The 15,865-nt window shown below is 36.6% G+C and overlaps 2 protein-coding genes across 3 annotated transcripts in view; one reads left to right on the top strand and one right to left on the bottom strand.

Annotated features, from left to right (window-relative positions):
* The window catches only part of GLYAT (glycine-N-acyltransferase), a 28,389-nt gene extending 18,017 nt beyond the window's left edge, over positions 1-10,372 (top strand). For both annotated transcript variants that reach the window (XM_003920158.4, XM_010334933.3), the window contains exons 3-6: positions 4,585-4,692; positions 7,148-7,274; positions 8,674-8,845; positions 9,267-10,372. In XM_003920158.4, coding sequence (XP_003920207.3) covers positions 4,585-4,692; positions 7,148-7,274; positions 8,674-8,845; positions 9,267-9,669 — 810 coding nt within the window. In that variant the 3' untranslated portion in view covers positions 9,670-10,372. The remainder of the gene's footprint in view (positions 1-4,584; positions 4,693-7,147; positions 7,275-8,673; positions 8,846-9,266) is intronic.
* A 1,430-nt stretch (positions 10,373-11,802) lies between these two features.
* Positions 11,803-15,865, bottom strand: part of ZFP91 (ZFP91 zinc finger protein, atypical E3 ubiquitin ligase) — a 90,846-nt gene continuing 86,783 nt past the window's right edge. Inside the window, exon 12 of the mRNA XM_074401497.1 lies at positions 11,803-11,824. Coding sequence (XP_074257598.1) covers positions 11,819-11,824 — 6 coding nt within the window. The 3' untranslated portion in view covers positions 11,803-11,818. The remainder of the gene's footprint in view (positions 11,825-15,865) is intronic.

Here is a 15,865-nt window from a genome sequence, read left to right as displayed (position 1 = left end):
ATGGAAAAACTTTCCATGCTCATGGTTAGGAAGAATCAATATTGTGAAAATGGCCGTACTGCCCAAAGTAATTTATAGATTCAATGCTATCCTCATCAAGTTACCTATGACCCTCTTCACAGAAATGGAAAAAACCACCTTAAACTTCATATGGAACCAAAAGAGAGCCCGCATAGCTAAGTCAATTCTAAGCAAAAAGAACAAAGCTGGAGGCTTCATGCTGCCTGACTTCAAACTATACTACAAGGCCACAGTAATCAAAACAGCATGGTACTGGCACCAAAACAGAGATATAGACCAATAGAACAGAACAGAGGTTTCAGAGGCAATGTCACACATCTACAAACATCTGATCTTTGGCAAACCTGACAAAAACAAGCAATGGGGAAAGGATTCCCTGTTTAATAAATGGTGTTGGCAAAACTGGCTAACCATATGCAGAAAGCAGAAATCAGAACCCTTTCTGACACCTTACACTAAGAATAACTCCAAATGGAATAAAGATCTAAACATAAGAGCTAACACCATAGAAACCCTAGAAGAAAACTTAAGTAAAACCATTCCAGACATAGGCATAAGCAAGGACTTCATGACTAAAACACCAAAACCATTGGCAGCAAAAGCCAAAATAGACAAATGGAATCTAATTAAACTCCACATTAGAGTGAACTGGCAACCAACAGAATGGGAAAAAATTTTTGCAATCTACCCATCTGACAAAAGACTTATATCCAGAATTTACAAAGAACAGAAACATATTTACAAGAAAACAAACAAATAAACCCATTCAAAAATGGACAAAGGATATGAACAGAAACTTTTCAAAAGAAGACATATATGAGGCCAACAAACATATGAAAAAATGCTCATCATCATTGGTCATCAGAGAAATGCAAATCAAAACTACATTGAGATACCATCTCACACCAGTTAGAATGATGATCATTAAAAAATCTGCAGACAACAGATGCTGGAGAGGATGTGGAGAAATAGGAACATTTTTACACTGTTGGTGGGAGTGTAAATTAGTTCAACCATTGTGGAAGACAGTGTGGCGCTTCCTCAAGGACCTGGAAATAGAAATTCTATTTGACCCAGCAATCCCATTACTTGGTATATATCCAAAGGATTACAAATTATTCTATTATAAAACCACATGCACATGTATGTTCATTGCAGCACTGTTTACAATAGCAAAGACTTGGAAGCAACCCAAATGCCCATCAATGATAGATTGGACAGGGAAAATGTGGCATATATACACCAAGGAATACTATGCAGTATAATAAATGATGAGTTCGTGTCCTTTGTAGGGACATGGATGGACCTGGAAACCATCATTCTCAGCAAACTGACACAAGAAAAGAAAATCAAACACCACATGTTCTCACTCATAGATGGGTGTTAAACAATGAGAACCCATGGACACAGGGAGGGGAGCATCACACACTGAGGTCTGTTGGGGGAGACTAGGGGAGGGACAGTGGAAGATAGTGAGTTGGGAGGGATAACATGGGGAGAAATGCCAGATACAGTTGATGGGGATGGAGGCAGCAAACCACATTGCCATGTTGCAACAATCCTGCATGTTCTTCACATGTACCCCAGAACCTAATGTGCAATTATATATATGTTAACAAAAAAAGTGTATGCAATCAAGTTGTTATATTATTAAGTTTTTGTTAGCTTATGGAAAAAAACTGAGATAAAAATTTTTAAGATAATTACCTCCCTGTATCTTCCTGTATATGCTTTTAAAGTTCTTGTAACATTGAATCACAGGGCTTTAACTCCCGGGTCTAAAAAGAACACCTAAGTCCTGCTAAATTTCAAACACTGACAGCAATTTTTCAGGCCCTGTAGAAGATGCCAATCAAAATAAACTACATTCCTGAGACGTAGGGCAAGAAATTGAAGGTATTCAACTCCTCAAGGCCCAGGGACTATCTCCAAAGAGTTGAGCATGTAAGAGTGTAAGGGCTGATTTTGTAAGATAAAATGAGTTTAGTTTCTCTATAAATTAATCATTAATGTCAAAGGCACAATGATGCAAAACCAGTATATGGACCCCTGTGTCAGATTTACAAAGTTTTCTTCAAGCATTAACCAACTCCTTAATAAAGGTTATAAGAGGCTTAAGGAAGTTATATTTTATAATCGATTAAATTTTATAGATTATTTATAAATTTTAAAAAAGCAAATATAAATGGCTTCATGCTGTTTAGAAAATTAGGTTTCTTCTCTCCAAGAATGAAGGTTTTCACTTTTTTTGAAGTCTTTGACTTTCACTTCGGTTAAATAAATGACTACAATTACCTGTAATCCTATTTTGTAATATCAAGTGTTTTAAACCTTTTACATCTGACAAACTTTCCAAAATTGAATTATAAATTAAATCTTTTTCTAACCTAGTTAATTCTTTAAGATATTCCCCTAAGTTCAAAAATGACACAATTTGGCTTATTTGGTAAAAACATTATACAGAAGGCATTGCCAAATATGAAACGGTGTGTTGTTTTCTTTGGGTTTTATTTCTATAAATATGTATTGGTGTGTGTGTTCCAAAATTATGGGAAACTCCTATAATTTAATATAATTTAGTGTACTTATCAGTAATAATCATATTGTATGCCATAGAAGTAATAAATTTCCTTGTCAATTGTGTCTTTCGACTATGGCTGGCTTAAAACATTGTTCATCCATGGAAAACTGTTGCCTTGGTTTGGTCATTTTTAGAAGGTGGTTTTATAATTAGCTATTAAACTACTCCAACAGGTTTTCTTAAATGCAGGCTTCTGATAACTTGGAAATTGTGACATTAGAATAGAGAAAAAACTTTCAGGACTCAGAGAGCTAAAATGTTAATGCGTATCAAGCAGAACAGGAATTAACAACATGGAATGACCCAATCTTTTTAACTTTTTACTTAAAATATTTGCTGATCCTTTGTTTTTTGGAGTCTTAAAACTTTTCTTTTGAGCTATTGACAGCTTTTAACAAGTTAGTATACTCCTATGAACAAAATTTGGAGCACGTTTGTTTCTCTCTACCTGGTTTCTCCAGAATTCATAAACCGTAAGCATTCTTAACTTACGGCAATACACTTACTTGCATAAGTGCAATGAGAATCTGTTTTCATTTGTAACAGCATACTATTGGATAAATTGTTCACACTTAGGTTTTGAGTTCAGTAGGGAAAAAAAGGTGTTTTAATAAATTAGGTGATGAAATAAGAAAAAAATAACAGTTTCACATATTTTCATATTTTTCAATAGATAATATTGCAGTGTAAATACATTTTAACAGGCTCCAGGCACAAATGTGTAAAAAGATATCCTCTATATTTTACCCAAACTGTACTGAATTTCTATATTAAGCCTACACTCATGGCTGAAAACAGAATAACTTCAGATAAACTCAGACTCAGTCAACTTAGTTTTCTTCCTTCTTTCCCTAGTCTAACATCAGTATTTTATGTGGAGTAGGGGGCAGCAGGAAGAAAACGTACTGGTATAGTTCTATTGTCTATCCTTGATGGAAACTATTCAAGGGCACAGCACCTTTTTGGTGTATTTTCATGCTGGTATCAATTGAGGCTTCATGTTCACAATGGTCATGAGATCTATGCTGACACCCACTACTGCATACCACAACCCTAAAATCATAAAGACACTTACTGCCTGTGGGGTTTGCTCTCACTCATTCTCAACTTCTAATCTCTTTTTCACCCCTCTCGCTCATTAGTTTGTCCAACATGGCAGTGCTGAAGATCTAAGACTGGACCCAGGCTAGGGGACCCCAAGCTCACTCTCTTGAGCAATAGGGAATAGTCTCTGCTGGCTGATGAGAATTCAGTTAACCTCTCCAGTATACGGAAACAATGCTAAAGAGTTTTAAACATGTAGATAGCCTTTAAAATAACAATTTCTCTTCTGATTATTCTAAGAAAATGTTAGGTACTCACATAAAGATTCCTGTGCAAGAACATTCTATAAATAATTATTTAAGTAAAAAGTTGAAAACAGCTGAAATGCTATCAACCAGCAAATGAATAAATGAACTGTGATGCATTCATATAATGAATTTTTATTCAGCCATTAAAAATAATTGAGAATTGTTTTTATGTTTTTGAACAGAGAAATAGGTACACAGTATGTTCAGTGATGAAAAATAGCAAATTTCAGTAATTTTATTATTGAACAAAAATCTGTTTAATCTAAAGGCTCTGGTGGACAAGTGGCCTGATTTTAATACAGGCCTTTGGGAACAGGTCTCTTTGTGTACAGATAAAAGCAAGTCTAGAAAGAGATAACAGTAAATCCTATAATAAAGAATGGTGTTCTTAAAATAATTTTATTTGTTTGAATATTTTGCTATATGCATATATGATTTATATTTGATAAGAAGGAAAATCTTCTGTAATTTGAAGTGAAAAAAATGAAGATTGTTTGACCTAGATTCTCTGGCTCTTTTGTATCATAAAATGTCATGATTTTATAAAAATAATTATTGTCCTAATCAAGCAAGAAATTCTGCTGTCCTTTACTAATAAACCAATACTCTCAATTTCTTGGGATCCTGCAGGTTTATGGAACTGTCTTCCACATGAACCATGGAAATCCATTCAATCTAAAGGCTCTGGTGGACAAGTGGCCTGATTTTAATACAGTGATTGTCTGCCCTCAGGAGCAGGTAAGGTTCCATGTGTGAATATTCTTCTATATTTATATTATCCATGTGTCTATTACATTATTAGCAATATGGTAGAACCAGGGCAGGCGGAAGTAAATCATAGTGATAGTCAACAAGTCCCCATCCCCGAGAAGCTCAGAGTCTGGAAGACAAGATAGATAAACAGATAAATTAAAATTCAGTATGAAGCATGCAAGAACAGAAGATAAACAGGATACAGAGATAAGCCAAGTGTAACCGGATTAAACTATTGAAGTCAAAGACGAGGCTACCAGATAAGTTCAATACACTTCCTGGTGGAGATTTCATCTGAACTGGATTTTGTAGGAAAATATGTTTCATCAGGATTACATGGAAAAGTGGACATTCTAAACAGAGAAAATAGCAAGGGCACAGAGATGAATTTGTAAAAAAGGCTATGAGTTAGAGTGACTATTGTATTAATCCGTTCTCATGCACTAATGAAGACATATCTGAGACAGAGTAATTTATAAACAAAAGATTTAATTGACTCACAGTTCAGCATGACTGGGGAGGCCTCAGGAAACTTACAGTCCTGGCAGAAGGGGAAGCAAACACACCCTTCTTCACATAGTGGTGGGAAAAAGCATGACAGCAGAGCAAAGGGGGAAGCCCATTATAAAACCATCAGATTTCATGAATACTTACTATCACAAGAACAGGGTGGGTGAAATCACCCCCATTGATGGAGATTCAATCTCCATCTGGTCTCTCCCATTACACATGGGGATTATGGGAACTACAATTCAAGGTGAGATTTGGGTGGGGACACAGCCAAACCATATCAACTATCAAGAGAAAAATTATAATGCCAGAACTTCCATATACATTTGAGGAAACACTTAAAAATTAGTGAAACTAAACAATTAACACATTTCAAGATAAAAATGCATAAGCTTATTTCAAAACGTCAGAAAACACAAATATATTTTAATACTAATAAAGTTATTTAAAAATCACTAAACAATATATACTTACCATTTTTGTGGTGAGAACACTTAAAATCTACTCTCTTAGCAATTTTCAAGAATATAATGCATTGTTATAACTATAGTCACCAAGTTGTACAATACTTCTCTCAAACTTATCTCCTATTGTAACTATTATAATTGGAATTTTGTATCTTTAACATTCCCCAATTCCTCCACTCTCCCCCTACCTTACCTGCTGATAACTACCATTCTACTATCTACTTCTATGAGTTCAATTTTTTTACATTCTACATACAAGGGAGATCATGAGGTATCTGTCTTTCTGTGTTTGGCTTATTTCACTTAGTACAATGTCCTCCAGATTCAATATATGTGAAGCAATACATATGCTAATTATCCTGATTTAGCCATTTCAAATGCATACATATTTCATTACAACATATTGTTGATAAATATACATAATTTTTTTATTTGTCAATTAAAAAATAAACAATATATGAAATGAAATTTATGGTAGTAAAAACGAAACTGAAATAAAATTATTTGATCTTTTAAATGTGGTCTTAACAACAAAATATGTCAGTGGTATCATTGCTGACTTGTGAGTGTGTTTATTTGTTCAACATTTTCCAACTTTTTAAAAAGTTTAAAATTCTATAATAGTTGGCGTAATATTTTCATCTGCCTTCTTTCTCTAAATAATTGGATCTGTTATTTACTAATTTGTGGCGCTCTTTTGGAATAAGTAGATTGTTTTTTTCTCTGGAACTACAATTGGTTTAACCAATGTATGTTTTTTAAAGAAAGCATTTTGAATTTGTTTTTAATCTTCTCTGGTATCAGTATCAAGTTTCGTACTGTCATGGTCATAGTTAGTGTATTGTGCAAGTATTTAAACTGTAGTAAAATTTATTCTTGCAACATAAGCTTTCCCTTGTCAATTGCTTTTCTTTTCTTCCTGTTGAGGATGATGGTGGTAAGAAGAATGCTTTCTAAATGGTTATGTCTTTGATTTGAAATGTTAATGTGATATATGCATAGAGAATAGTATTGTTCTGGAATTTTCCAACACAAATTGAATAGCTGAATCTTCATCTTTGTCTTATTATTTAAATAATTCCAAAATAATTATATGCATACAAACACACATTCAGATTAAGTAAATAAATTCTAATGTTTGACATAGGGTGACTATGGTTAACAGCAATGTACTGTATATTTCAAAGTAGATTGAAGAAGGACTTGAAATGTTCTCAACACATGGAAATAATAAATACTTCAGGTGATGAAAACCATGACTTGATCATTAAACATTCTATGCACATAACAAAATATTACACATACCCCATACATTTTACAAATATAATGTATCAATAAAAAATAATTGTGATGCACCAACAAAAGTACCAACATTTTATGACTTAGAAATGTCACAGTATTAAATTTTATGTCATCATAAAATATAAGGATGTGTTTCATTTCCATTTTCCTGATGATAACAGGATATGAAAGATGACCTTGATCACTATACCAATAGCTACCAAATCTACTCCAAAGACCCCCCAAACTGTCAGGAATTCCTTGGATCACCAGAACTCATCAACTGGAAACAGCATTTACAGATTCAAAGTAAGTAAGAGGAATGGGATATGTGCTGATTCACTTATGTGTCCTGAGCAAGTTTTCATATGACTTATATCACCTTCCTCCAAGCTCTAGATTCTCAACCTGCAGTCAATTTGGTTACTGTGCTGTAACTACATCTGTAAAGGTGGAGAGTGTGGGAAAAATTTGCAAAGAATGGCCTTCATAAAGGGAACCCTAATATAATTCCTTTGTATCAAGGACTTATGACATATTTTTCAGCTATATCCAGAACTTTTAGGGTAATTGGATACAAGAGAAGAGCCTCTCCTCTGGCTTTCTATTCCTGGAATAAAAACGAAAGCTTATTTGGCCATAGAACACTTCCCAAGTCACCAAGAACAACTGTCATAGTTTCAACTATGCTCTCTGGAGATTCCCTAAGATGGCATTTGCCTATTACTTGCTATGTCATCTTAGCCAAGTGATCTAACCTCTCTAAGATCATGTTCCTCATATATGAAAATGAGGAAAATAATGTTACCTAAAACACAAGGTACTGAAAATATTAAATGAAAGTTTGACTAGGAAGTGCTTAGTGTAATACTTAGATGTGTTAGTTACTGTTTGCTACATAGCAAACCTAATAATTCTGTGAATCAACTATTTGGGCTGAGCTTTGCAAGGCAGTTATTCTGCTGATCTCTTCTGGGTTTACTCATCTAGCTGTAGTTAATGGATAGACCATGGCTGGTTGCTCTGACATGGCTTCACTCACATGCCTGAATGACAGGCTGTCAGTTCATGCCAACTGGTGACTGTGGTGACCCCCTGATGGCAATATGTGTATCTAGCAGGCTAGCCCAGGCCTATCTTTACGACATTGGTTTTAATGTCATTGGTCTTAACTGGGAGCAAAAACAAAGGGAAAGTCCCAATGGGGCAGGCACTTTTAAGCTTCTCCTTGCATTAAATTTGCTCTTTCCATTGATGAAAGAAGTCAATATGGCCAAGGTAAGTTGCAGTGGAGGAGGGGACTATCCCAGGGAATGGATACCAGGAGAGATGAGCAAATGGTGGGTTATTGCCTCATGTTATTATACTAGGAACATAGCTTAGTAGATGTTAGCTATGATTTTTTTAAATTTATCTACTTGGATTATCAAAACTAGTGATTACGCAGCTCAGAAAACTTCGTTCCACTACAGATACTGCTATTAATAACACAATAGTAACTGAATCCATCCCTGAGCATGTTTTCACTCAGGTAAAACAGGAAAAATTGCACAAATCTTCACTGTGTGACATGGGTCACACAGTGGTAACACCAAGCCCAGAATCAAGACTTTATGATACTAAATCCCAGACACTTCTTTCTCCCACTGTAGAACTTCTCTCTAGAATGTACCTAAACCATTACCTCTCTCTTTATAATACCATCTAGGTTCACAGCCTAGCCTGAATGAAGCTATACAAAATCTTGCAGCCATTAAGTCCTTCAAAGTCGAACAAACACAACGCATTCTCTATATACCATTTGAAACAGCCAAGAAACTGGCTCCTTTCCTGCTGGAATCAAAGAATATATCGCCTAGTGGTGTCAAAATCAAGACCATGTGAGTTTGATAAAATCCACTCTATACCACTCACACCTCTCCAGTAACCTCCCAACTTCTTTTCCTGCGTTCACTCTGGCCTTCCTACAATCAATGTTGTAAAAAGAAATCAGAATTACATTTTTAAAAAATGTAACTCAGAACATGTTTCTCTCCTGTTTAAAAGACTCCACCATCTCCCTTCTCATCTAGAATAAATCAGACCTCTGACTACCACTTGGACCTTTCTTGCCCTTCCTGCTTTCTTCCTTCAACAACTTTGACCTTCACTCTGTGCCTCTTTCATCACGAGCTCATCTATATTCCAGAACTTCACATTCATTATTTCTTCTGTCTACTCTGTCTCTCAAGACAATAGTGGTCAGAAAAAATACAAATCTTTATATTAATGGATTTTGTTTTCTTCTTGGACCCTCCATAGCAACCAAGAGATGTTTAAACTCTCATCCATGGATGTTGCCCATGCTGACTTGGTGAATAAATTCTGGTCTTTTGGTGGTAACGAGAGGAGCCAGAGATTCATTGAACGCTGCATTCAGACCTTTCCCAGCTTCTGTCTCCTGGGGCCTGAGGGGACCCCTGTGTGCTGGGGTCTAATGGACCAGACTGGAGAGATGAGAATGGCAGGAACCTTGCCTGAATACCGGAACCAGGGCCTTGTGACTTATGTCGTCTCTTTCCAGTCCCAGGAAATGGGCAAACTTGGCTTTCCCATCTATTCTCATGTAGACTACAGAAATGAAGCTATGCAAAGAGTGAGTTACAACCTGCAACATATTTCCATTCCCAGAGGCTGGAACCAGTGGAACTGTGTGCCTCTGTGATGCCAGCCCTGAACATAAGACAGTGTTGGGCAGGCCTGGACATATAACTGGAGGAGTGAATAGTGGATGAAAAGAAAGAACAGATTGTAATCAGCAGAAAAGGAGTGGGCACTGTTTGGGCTCTGGGGAAGCATTGTGATGGTCTACAGGATCACCATGTTTCCTGCACTCACAGGTTCTCAGTAGGAAGCAGGCCCAGGTCCTCTTACATTTGACCTGTGTAATGTAGCTCCCCACACTTCCAGGACCTCTATGACACTTCTGATAAATATTGCTCCAAATTACTTCTCCTGGCATCCCTAGTTCCTCAGTTGCAAGATTCTTGCCAGTTTTTCTGGGAGCTAGGAAGAAGTGAATAATATTTTCTGAGCATGATGACTTACTTCTTTCCATTTCTAAAGCCCTTCCCTTATGATCGACAGGTGGATTCTCCTCCATAGTCTTCAGAGATTATCCTCTCCTGTTACTGCTACTTTATAGGTACATTAAATATAGTAGACACAAATATATATGGGATATTAGGCTAAATACAGTATATATGATATAGCAGGGAATGTTATTAGAAGAAATACCAACTGATGATATCCTATCCTATAACAGCTCCTACTCCAGGAAAAAAGATCCAATGTTTCTAAGGATGAGCTTCCAAAATCCATCACAACTCCTAAACAATAAAGAAAGTTTTGTGTTTTATTATATGCAATTTTGATTGTGTTTGCTCAAGTTAAATGGTTCATCATGGTGACAGCATAAAAGGAATGAGTGTACAAAATTGGGAAGGTGGGACCACCTTGACCCAGGGATGTGAATATTTATTGAGGAGAGATAGGAGTTGAAGAAAGAAGAGACAGCATGAACCTGCTTGTCCAATTATCCTCAGCACATTACTCATCTTAGTTTGTTCCTGCTGTAACAAAATACCTGAGACTGGGTAAATTATAAATAACAATGTCTGAACTTAATTATTTATTTAAAATAATTAAAAATTTATTTATCACAGTCTGGAGGCTAGAAGTCTAAAACCAAAGTGCCAGCAGATTTGATGTCTGGTGAGAATCCAGCCCCTGCTTGCAAGGTGGTATCTATTGCTGTGTTCTTTGTAGGGGATGAACACTGTGGCCTCACAAGGCAGAAAGACAGAAGAGCGAAAAGGGGACCAGCTAATTTCCTCCAGTCCTTTTTCCTTCAGGAACTAATCCCATCCCTAAGGGTAGAGTTCTCACGACTTAATTACCTCCTAAAGACTCTGTCTCTTAATACTCTTGCATTGAGGATTAAGTTTCAACATGAATTTTGGAGGAGACACAAACATTCCAATTATAGCATTACTTCAGAATGCCTGAATTCCATAAAGTTTAGATGATAGTCTCATACAAGAATCAGTAGGTGGGGAACAGGAGAGATAATCTTTCAGGTTGCAACAGATTAGGACTATCCCCCCCGCCTTTTTTTTTTTTAACTGTGCTGCTCTCAGTTACCTCTGACTCCTTAGAACCCAAAGGCACCAGCAGCAAAGGCCAGGAAACAGCAAACATGGCAGCCCGTCCCTCCCTTTGGGAGCTTCATCTCAAGAAGGTGCAGAGTTGGCGTTGGCCTCTGAACACTGGTGGTAGGCAGCTGGAATCCTAGACCAGTGAGTCTTACCCTGTGAAGTGCTGTGAAAGCGAGGCTTGAAAGCTGCAGCTGCTCAGCTCCCTGAACTCAGCCTCTTTCCTGGGGGCATGTAAAAAAGGCTAATTTCCTCCTTTGCTGGAGCTACAGCCTCTATTGCCTGGCTGTCCAGGGACCCAAGGCTCCCATGACTCTGCAGGAATGTCTGAGCAGCAGCTTTGCAAAGACTCCACATAGCTCTGCATGTCAGACTGAAGGCCCTGGTAGAAGAGATTTATGAGGGGATCTCCTGGCCCCAGGGTTGCCAAGGTCTAGGAAAAAGTGTTAGGTCCCTAGAATTTTCTACTCACTCACCATTTCCCACCAACTCCCCAGGAGAGGGAGTTTCCCCTGGCTCTGTGTCACTCCTGGGTGGGCAGTTGTCCTGTCTTGCTCCTGTCTGTTCTCCATGGGTCATGTTGTGTCTTTGATGAATCCCAGTGAGGCAGGAGAATAGGGTTTGGAGGCAGGAAACATAAGGCTGATTCATGGTGACTTCCTAAAACTAAATCAAAGGGAGATACTTCAGCTATGACAGGAAATATTCTCCTGATTTACATAGGGCATACACCAAGTAAATGACTTTGTAACTTAAGTTCATTTTCCTCATTTTCATAGGGCATACACCAAAAAGCCAATGGAAACCTCTAAAGGGTATTAAAACCCCAGAAAATTCTGTAATGAGACCCTTGAGCCCCTATACCAGGGGCTGCTCCCACCCTGTAAAGCATACTTTCATTTTCAATTAATCTCTGCTTTTGTTGCTTCATTCTTTCCTTCCTTTCCTTGTGCATTTTGTCCAATTTTTTGTTCAATATGCCAAGAACTTGGAAATCCTCCACCAGTAACACCAATGAATGCTTTGTGCCATTGTTTTTTAAATAAGGCAGGAGAAAAAAAGAGTTTAGAACAAACACATTTTATTTGTATTGCCTTTTATATTTTATATTTATCTGTATAGTGCTTATCTTGGGAACAAATCATATAAAGCCTTGAAAGTCACACCAAGGATATCAGATTATTTCCTAAAGCTAATGGGAGGCTATGGAAAGTAATTATGGAAGGTGTATTAATCAGGATAGTCTGTGTTATCTTGCAGTAACAACCTCAAAATCTCAGTGTCTTAAAATGACAATGATGATTTCTCACGTTTAATGGCCTTTGCAGTTCAGATAGAGACTCTATTCCATGTCTCCCAATTCTGGGAGTGTTTCAGATACAGCTTGACACCATGACAAAGGGGAAAACTAAAAGCAGGTGAATTGTGCACTGATTCTGAAGGGTTCTACCCAAAAATGAGACACATTATTTCTGCATACATTTCATAGGCCAAAGCAAAGCATATGGTCATACTTAAGTTCAAAGGAGGCAGGAAAGGCGAGTGCAATCCTATTGCAATAACCTATCCTTTGCTATCCTAACTGACTCTCTCTTTCTTAGCTGAGAGAAGTACAGACTCCATGTTAGCTTCTTGAGCTGGACAGAGTTCATTTAGCTTCTTCACTTCTTCCCCTTTCTCCCCCTTTCCCTGCGCACATAGGTAGGGTGAGCTAACTCCAAGCAGACCCAGGAATGTCCTTACTAATAAGATACTGAGTTAAGCTGTAACCAGCCCCCTCCTTGGAATGTGACTGCTGATAACCAAAAGCTTTACAACTGTTTACCTTCCTGTAATAGTTTATCCTTTTGATTTTTTTTACTTGCTCTGTTTCTGTAAAATCTGTTTTAGCTAGGCTCCCTGTCCCCTCCTTCAAGCAAGGTATAAAAAGACACAAAGCCCCTTCTTTGAGGCCAAGAGAATTTTAAGCATTAGCCATCTCTTGGTCACCAGCAAATAAAGGATTCTTCATTTGAAACTGAGTGTGGCACTTTCTCTAACTTGCTCAGGTGCAACACTATCATATGCGTAGAAAGATTTTGTTGGAAATATTTGGCATCTACCAAAGTCTGCTTTTGTGATCACCGAACATAGGCTCATGCTCTTGCCTGCATGTGAAACAACCTGTACCTCTCCCAAAAAGCAATAGCTCAAAAACAACATGTGACCAAAACTGCCTGCGATGGGGAGTTTTATGTGTAAACTTGGCTAAACTGTAGTGACTAGTTATTTAGGCAAACACTAATTCAGGTGTTGTCATGAAGGTACTTTGTAGATGTGGTTGACATCTACAAAAATCAGTTGTAGATGCCATCAACATCTACCTTTAATAATGTGGGTGGGATCTCATCTAATCAGTTGAAGGTCTTAAGAGCAAAAACTCTGAGACTTCCTGGAAAATAAGAAATTCTGCCTCAAAACTGCAGCTTTAACACCTCTCTGACTCTAACTTGCTGCTGACCTGCCTTAATGTTTTATATATGATGGTCCCCAATTATATAATCCAATTTCTCACAATTTATATATATTTTATATGTAATTTATTTTATATTTACATATGTATTACATATATGTATGTGTGTATTTGTATATGTATATATACACACACACACACACACACACATATACACACACATATATATCTTATTGGTTCTGTTTCTCTGAGAAACCATGACTGATACACTGCCTAAAGAGTGCCTGGAATTCTCTTTAAGTCTAGATATGCATTCAGTTATATATCTAAAAGATACCTGCATTAGTATGTTTATACAGTACTATTTACAAAGTAAAGATGTAGAATCAACCTAAATGTCCATCAGTGGAGGACTGAATAAAGAAAATGTGGTATATATACACAATGGAATATTACTCAATCATAAAAAATGAAATGTGTTTTGCAGCAACATGGATTAAACTGGAAGCTATTATCCTAAATGAAAATAATTCAGAAACAGAAAGTCAAATACCACATGTTCTCACTTGTAAGTGGGAGCTAAACAATGGGTATACATGGACACACAAAGTGGACTAATACACATTGGTGACCACAAAAGGTGGGATGGTGGTCAGGATATAAGATTTAAAAAATTATCTATTGGGTACAATGTTCACTATTTGAGTGATGGATAGACTAAAAGCCCAGATTCCACCACTATACAATATGAGTATGTAAGGAATCTGGCTTGTTCTCCCTAAATCTATAAAAAGTTAAAAAGTTAGAAATAAATAGAATATAAAGCTAATGTAGAAAAGAAGTCTGGATATGGCATTCCTTGTTCTTGCCATGAGCAAAAAAACCCAGAAGTTATTTGCTCCCAGAAAACTGCTACATAATGGAGGGGAAAAAACACATATAATAACAATGTCTAATTAAAAGGAGAGAAAATATGGGAAAAGAAAAAAAAAGTAACATTATTGGGAACAAAAAAAAGAAAAAGAAAAATTTCCTGCCCACATGAAAATAATTACAAAAATTAGAAGTTCTAGGTCTCTAGATAAGAAAGAGTCAGTGCAAGAATTCTGGTACCATAAAAAAATCTTAATGTAGTGACACCACCAACGGATCACACTTGTGCTCCAGCAATCATCCCTAACTAAAGTGAAACTCAGATATGACAGATAAAAAATTCAAAGCACAGATTGCAAGGAAGTTCAACAGTTCCAAGACAAAGTTCAAATCAACACAAAGAAACTTCTAATGAATTCGGGAAATGAAAAAAGAGATAAACATTTACAAAGAAATTAATCAGACCTTTTGGAATTGGAAAACTAACAAGAAATTTCAAGATACTAGCACTGAAATCTTTGACGTGATCAGTTAAAAAAAAAAAAAGAAATTTCAAGATACAATTGAAAGCTTTATTAATAGACTGACCTAAGCAGAAGAAATAATTTCAGTCTAAACATTGGTCTTTTGAACTAATGCAGTCAGACAAAAATAATTTTTAAATGAACAAAGTATTCAAGAAATACGGAATTCAGCATGGGTAACAAACTGAGACTCTGCCTCGACAAAAAATAAAAGTAAAAATTAGCTTGGTGTGGTGGTGTGTGCCTGTGGTCTCAGCTACTCAGGAGGCTGAGCAAGAGGATTGAGACCAAGAGGTTGAGACCACAATGAGCCATGCTTGCATATTGCATTCCAGCCTGGGCAACAGCTTGTCTCAAGTTAAAAAAAAAAAAAAACAAAGAAAAGAAAAGAAATATGGGATTATGTAAAGTGAATAAATGAATGAATTATTGACATTTCTAAGAGAGAAGGTGAATAAATGAAAAATGTGGAAAGCATATTTGAGCAAAAAATTCAATATTTCTCTATTCTTGGTAGAGGTAGACCTCTGGATAGAAGAAATCTAGAGAACACCTTGGAGATACTACACAAAATGAACATTATCAAGGTGTATAGTCACTAGACTGTCCAAGGTTAATGCTAAAAAAAAAAATTTTTTAAGGTTGCTAAAGAAAAAGGTCAAATCACATACAAAGGGTACCTAATCAGGCTAATGGACTTCTCAGCAGAAACCTTACAAACCAGAAGAGATTGGGTGTCTATTTTCAGTGTTGCTAAAGAAAAGAAATTTCAGTCAAGAGGTTTCAGATCCTGCCAAACTAAGCCACATGAACTAAGGAAAAATAATTTTTTTTCCAGTTAAGCAAGCATTAGGGGTC

The sequence above is a fragment of the Saimiri boliviensis genome, chromosome 6 (genome assembly GCF_048565385.1).
Source record: "Saimiri boliviensis isolate mSaiBol1 chromosome 6, mSaiBol1.pri, whole genome shotgun sequence".
Lineage (NCBI taxonomy): Eukaryota > Metazoa > Chordata > Mammalia > Primates > Cebidae > Saimiri > Saimiri boliviensis.
This window is presented reverse-complemented; position numbering and strand designations above follow the sequence as displayed.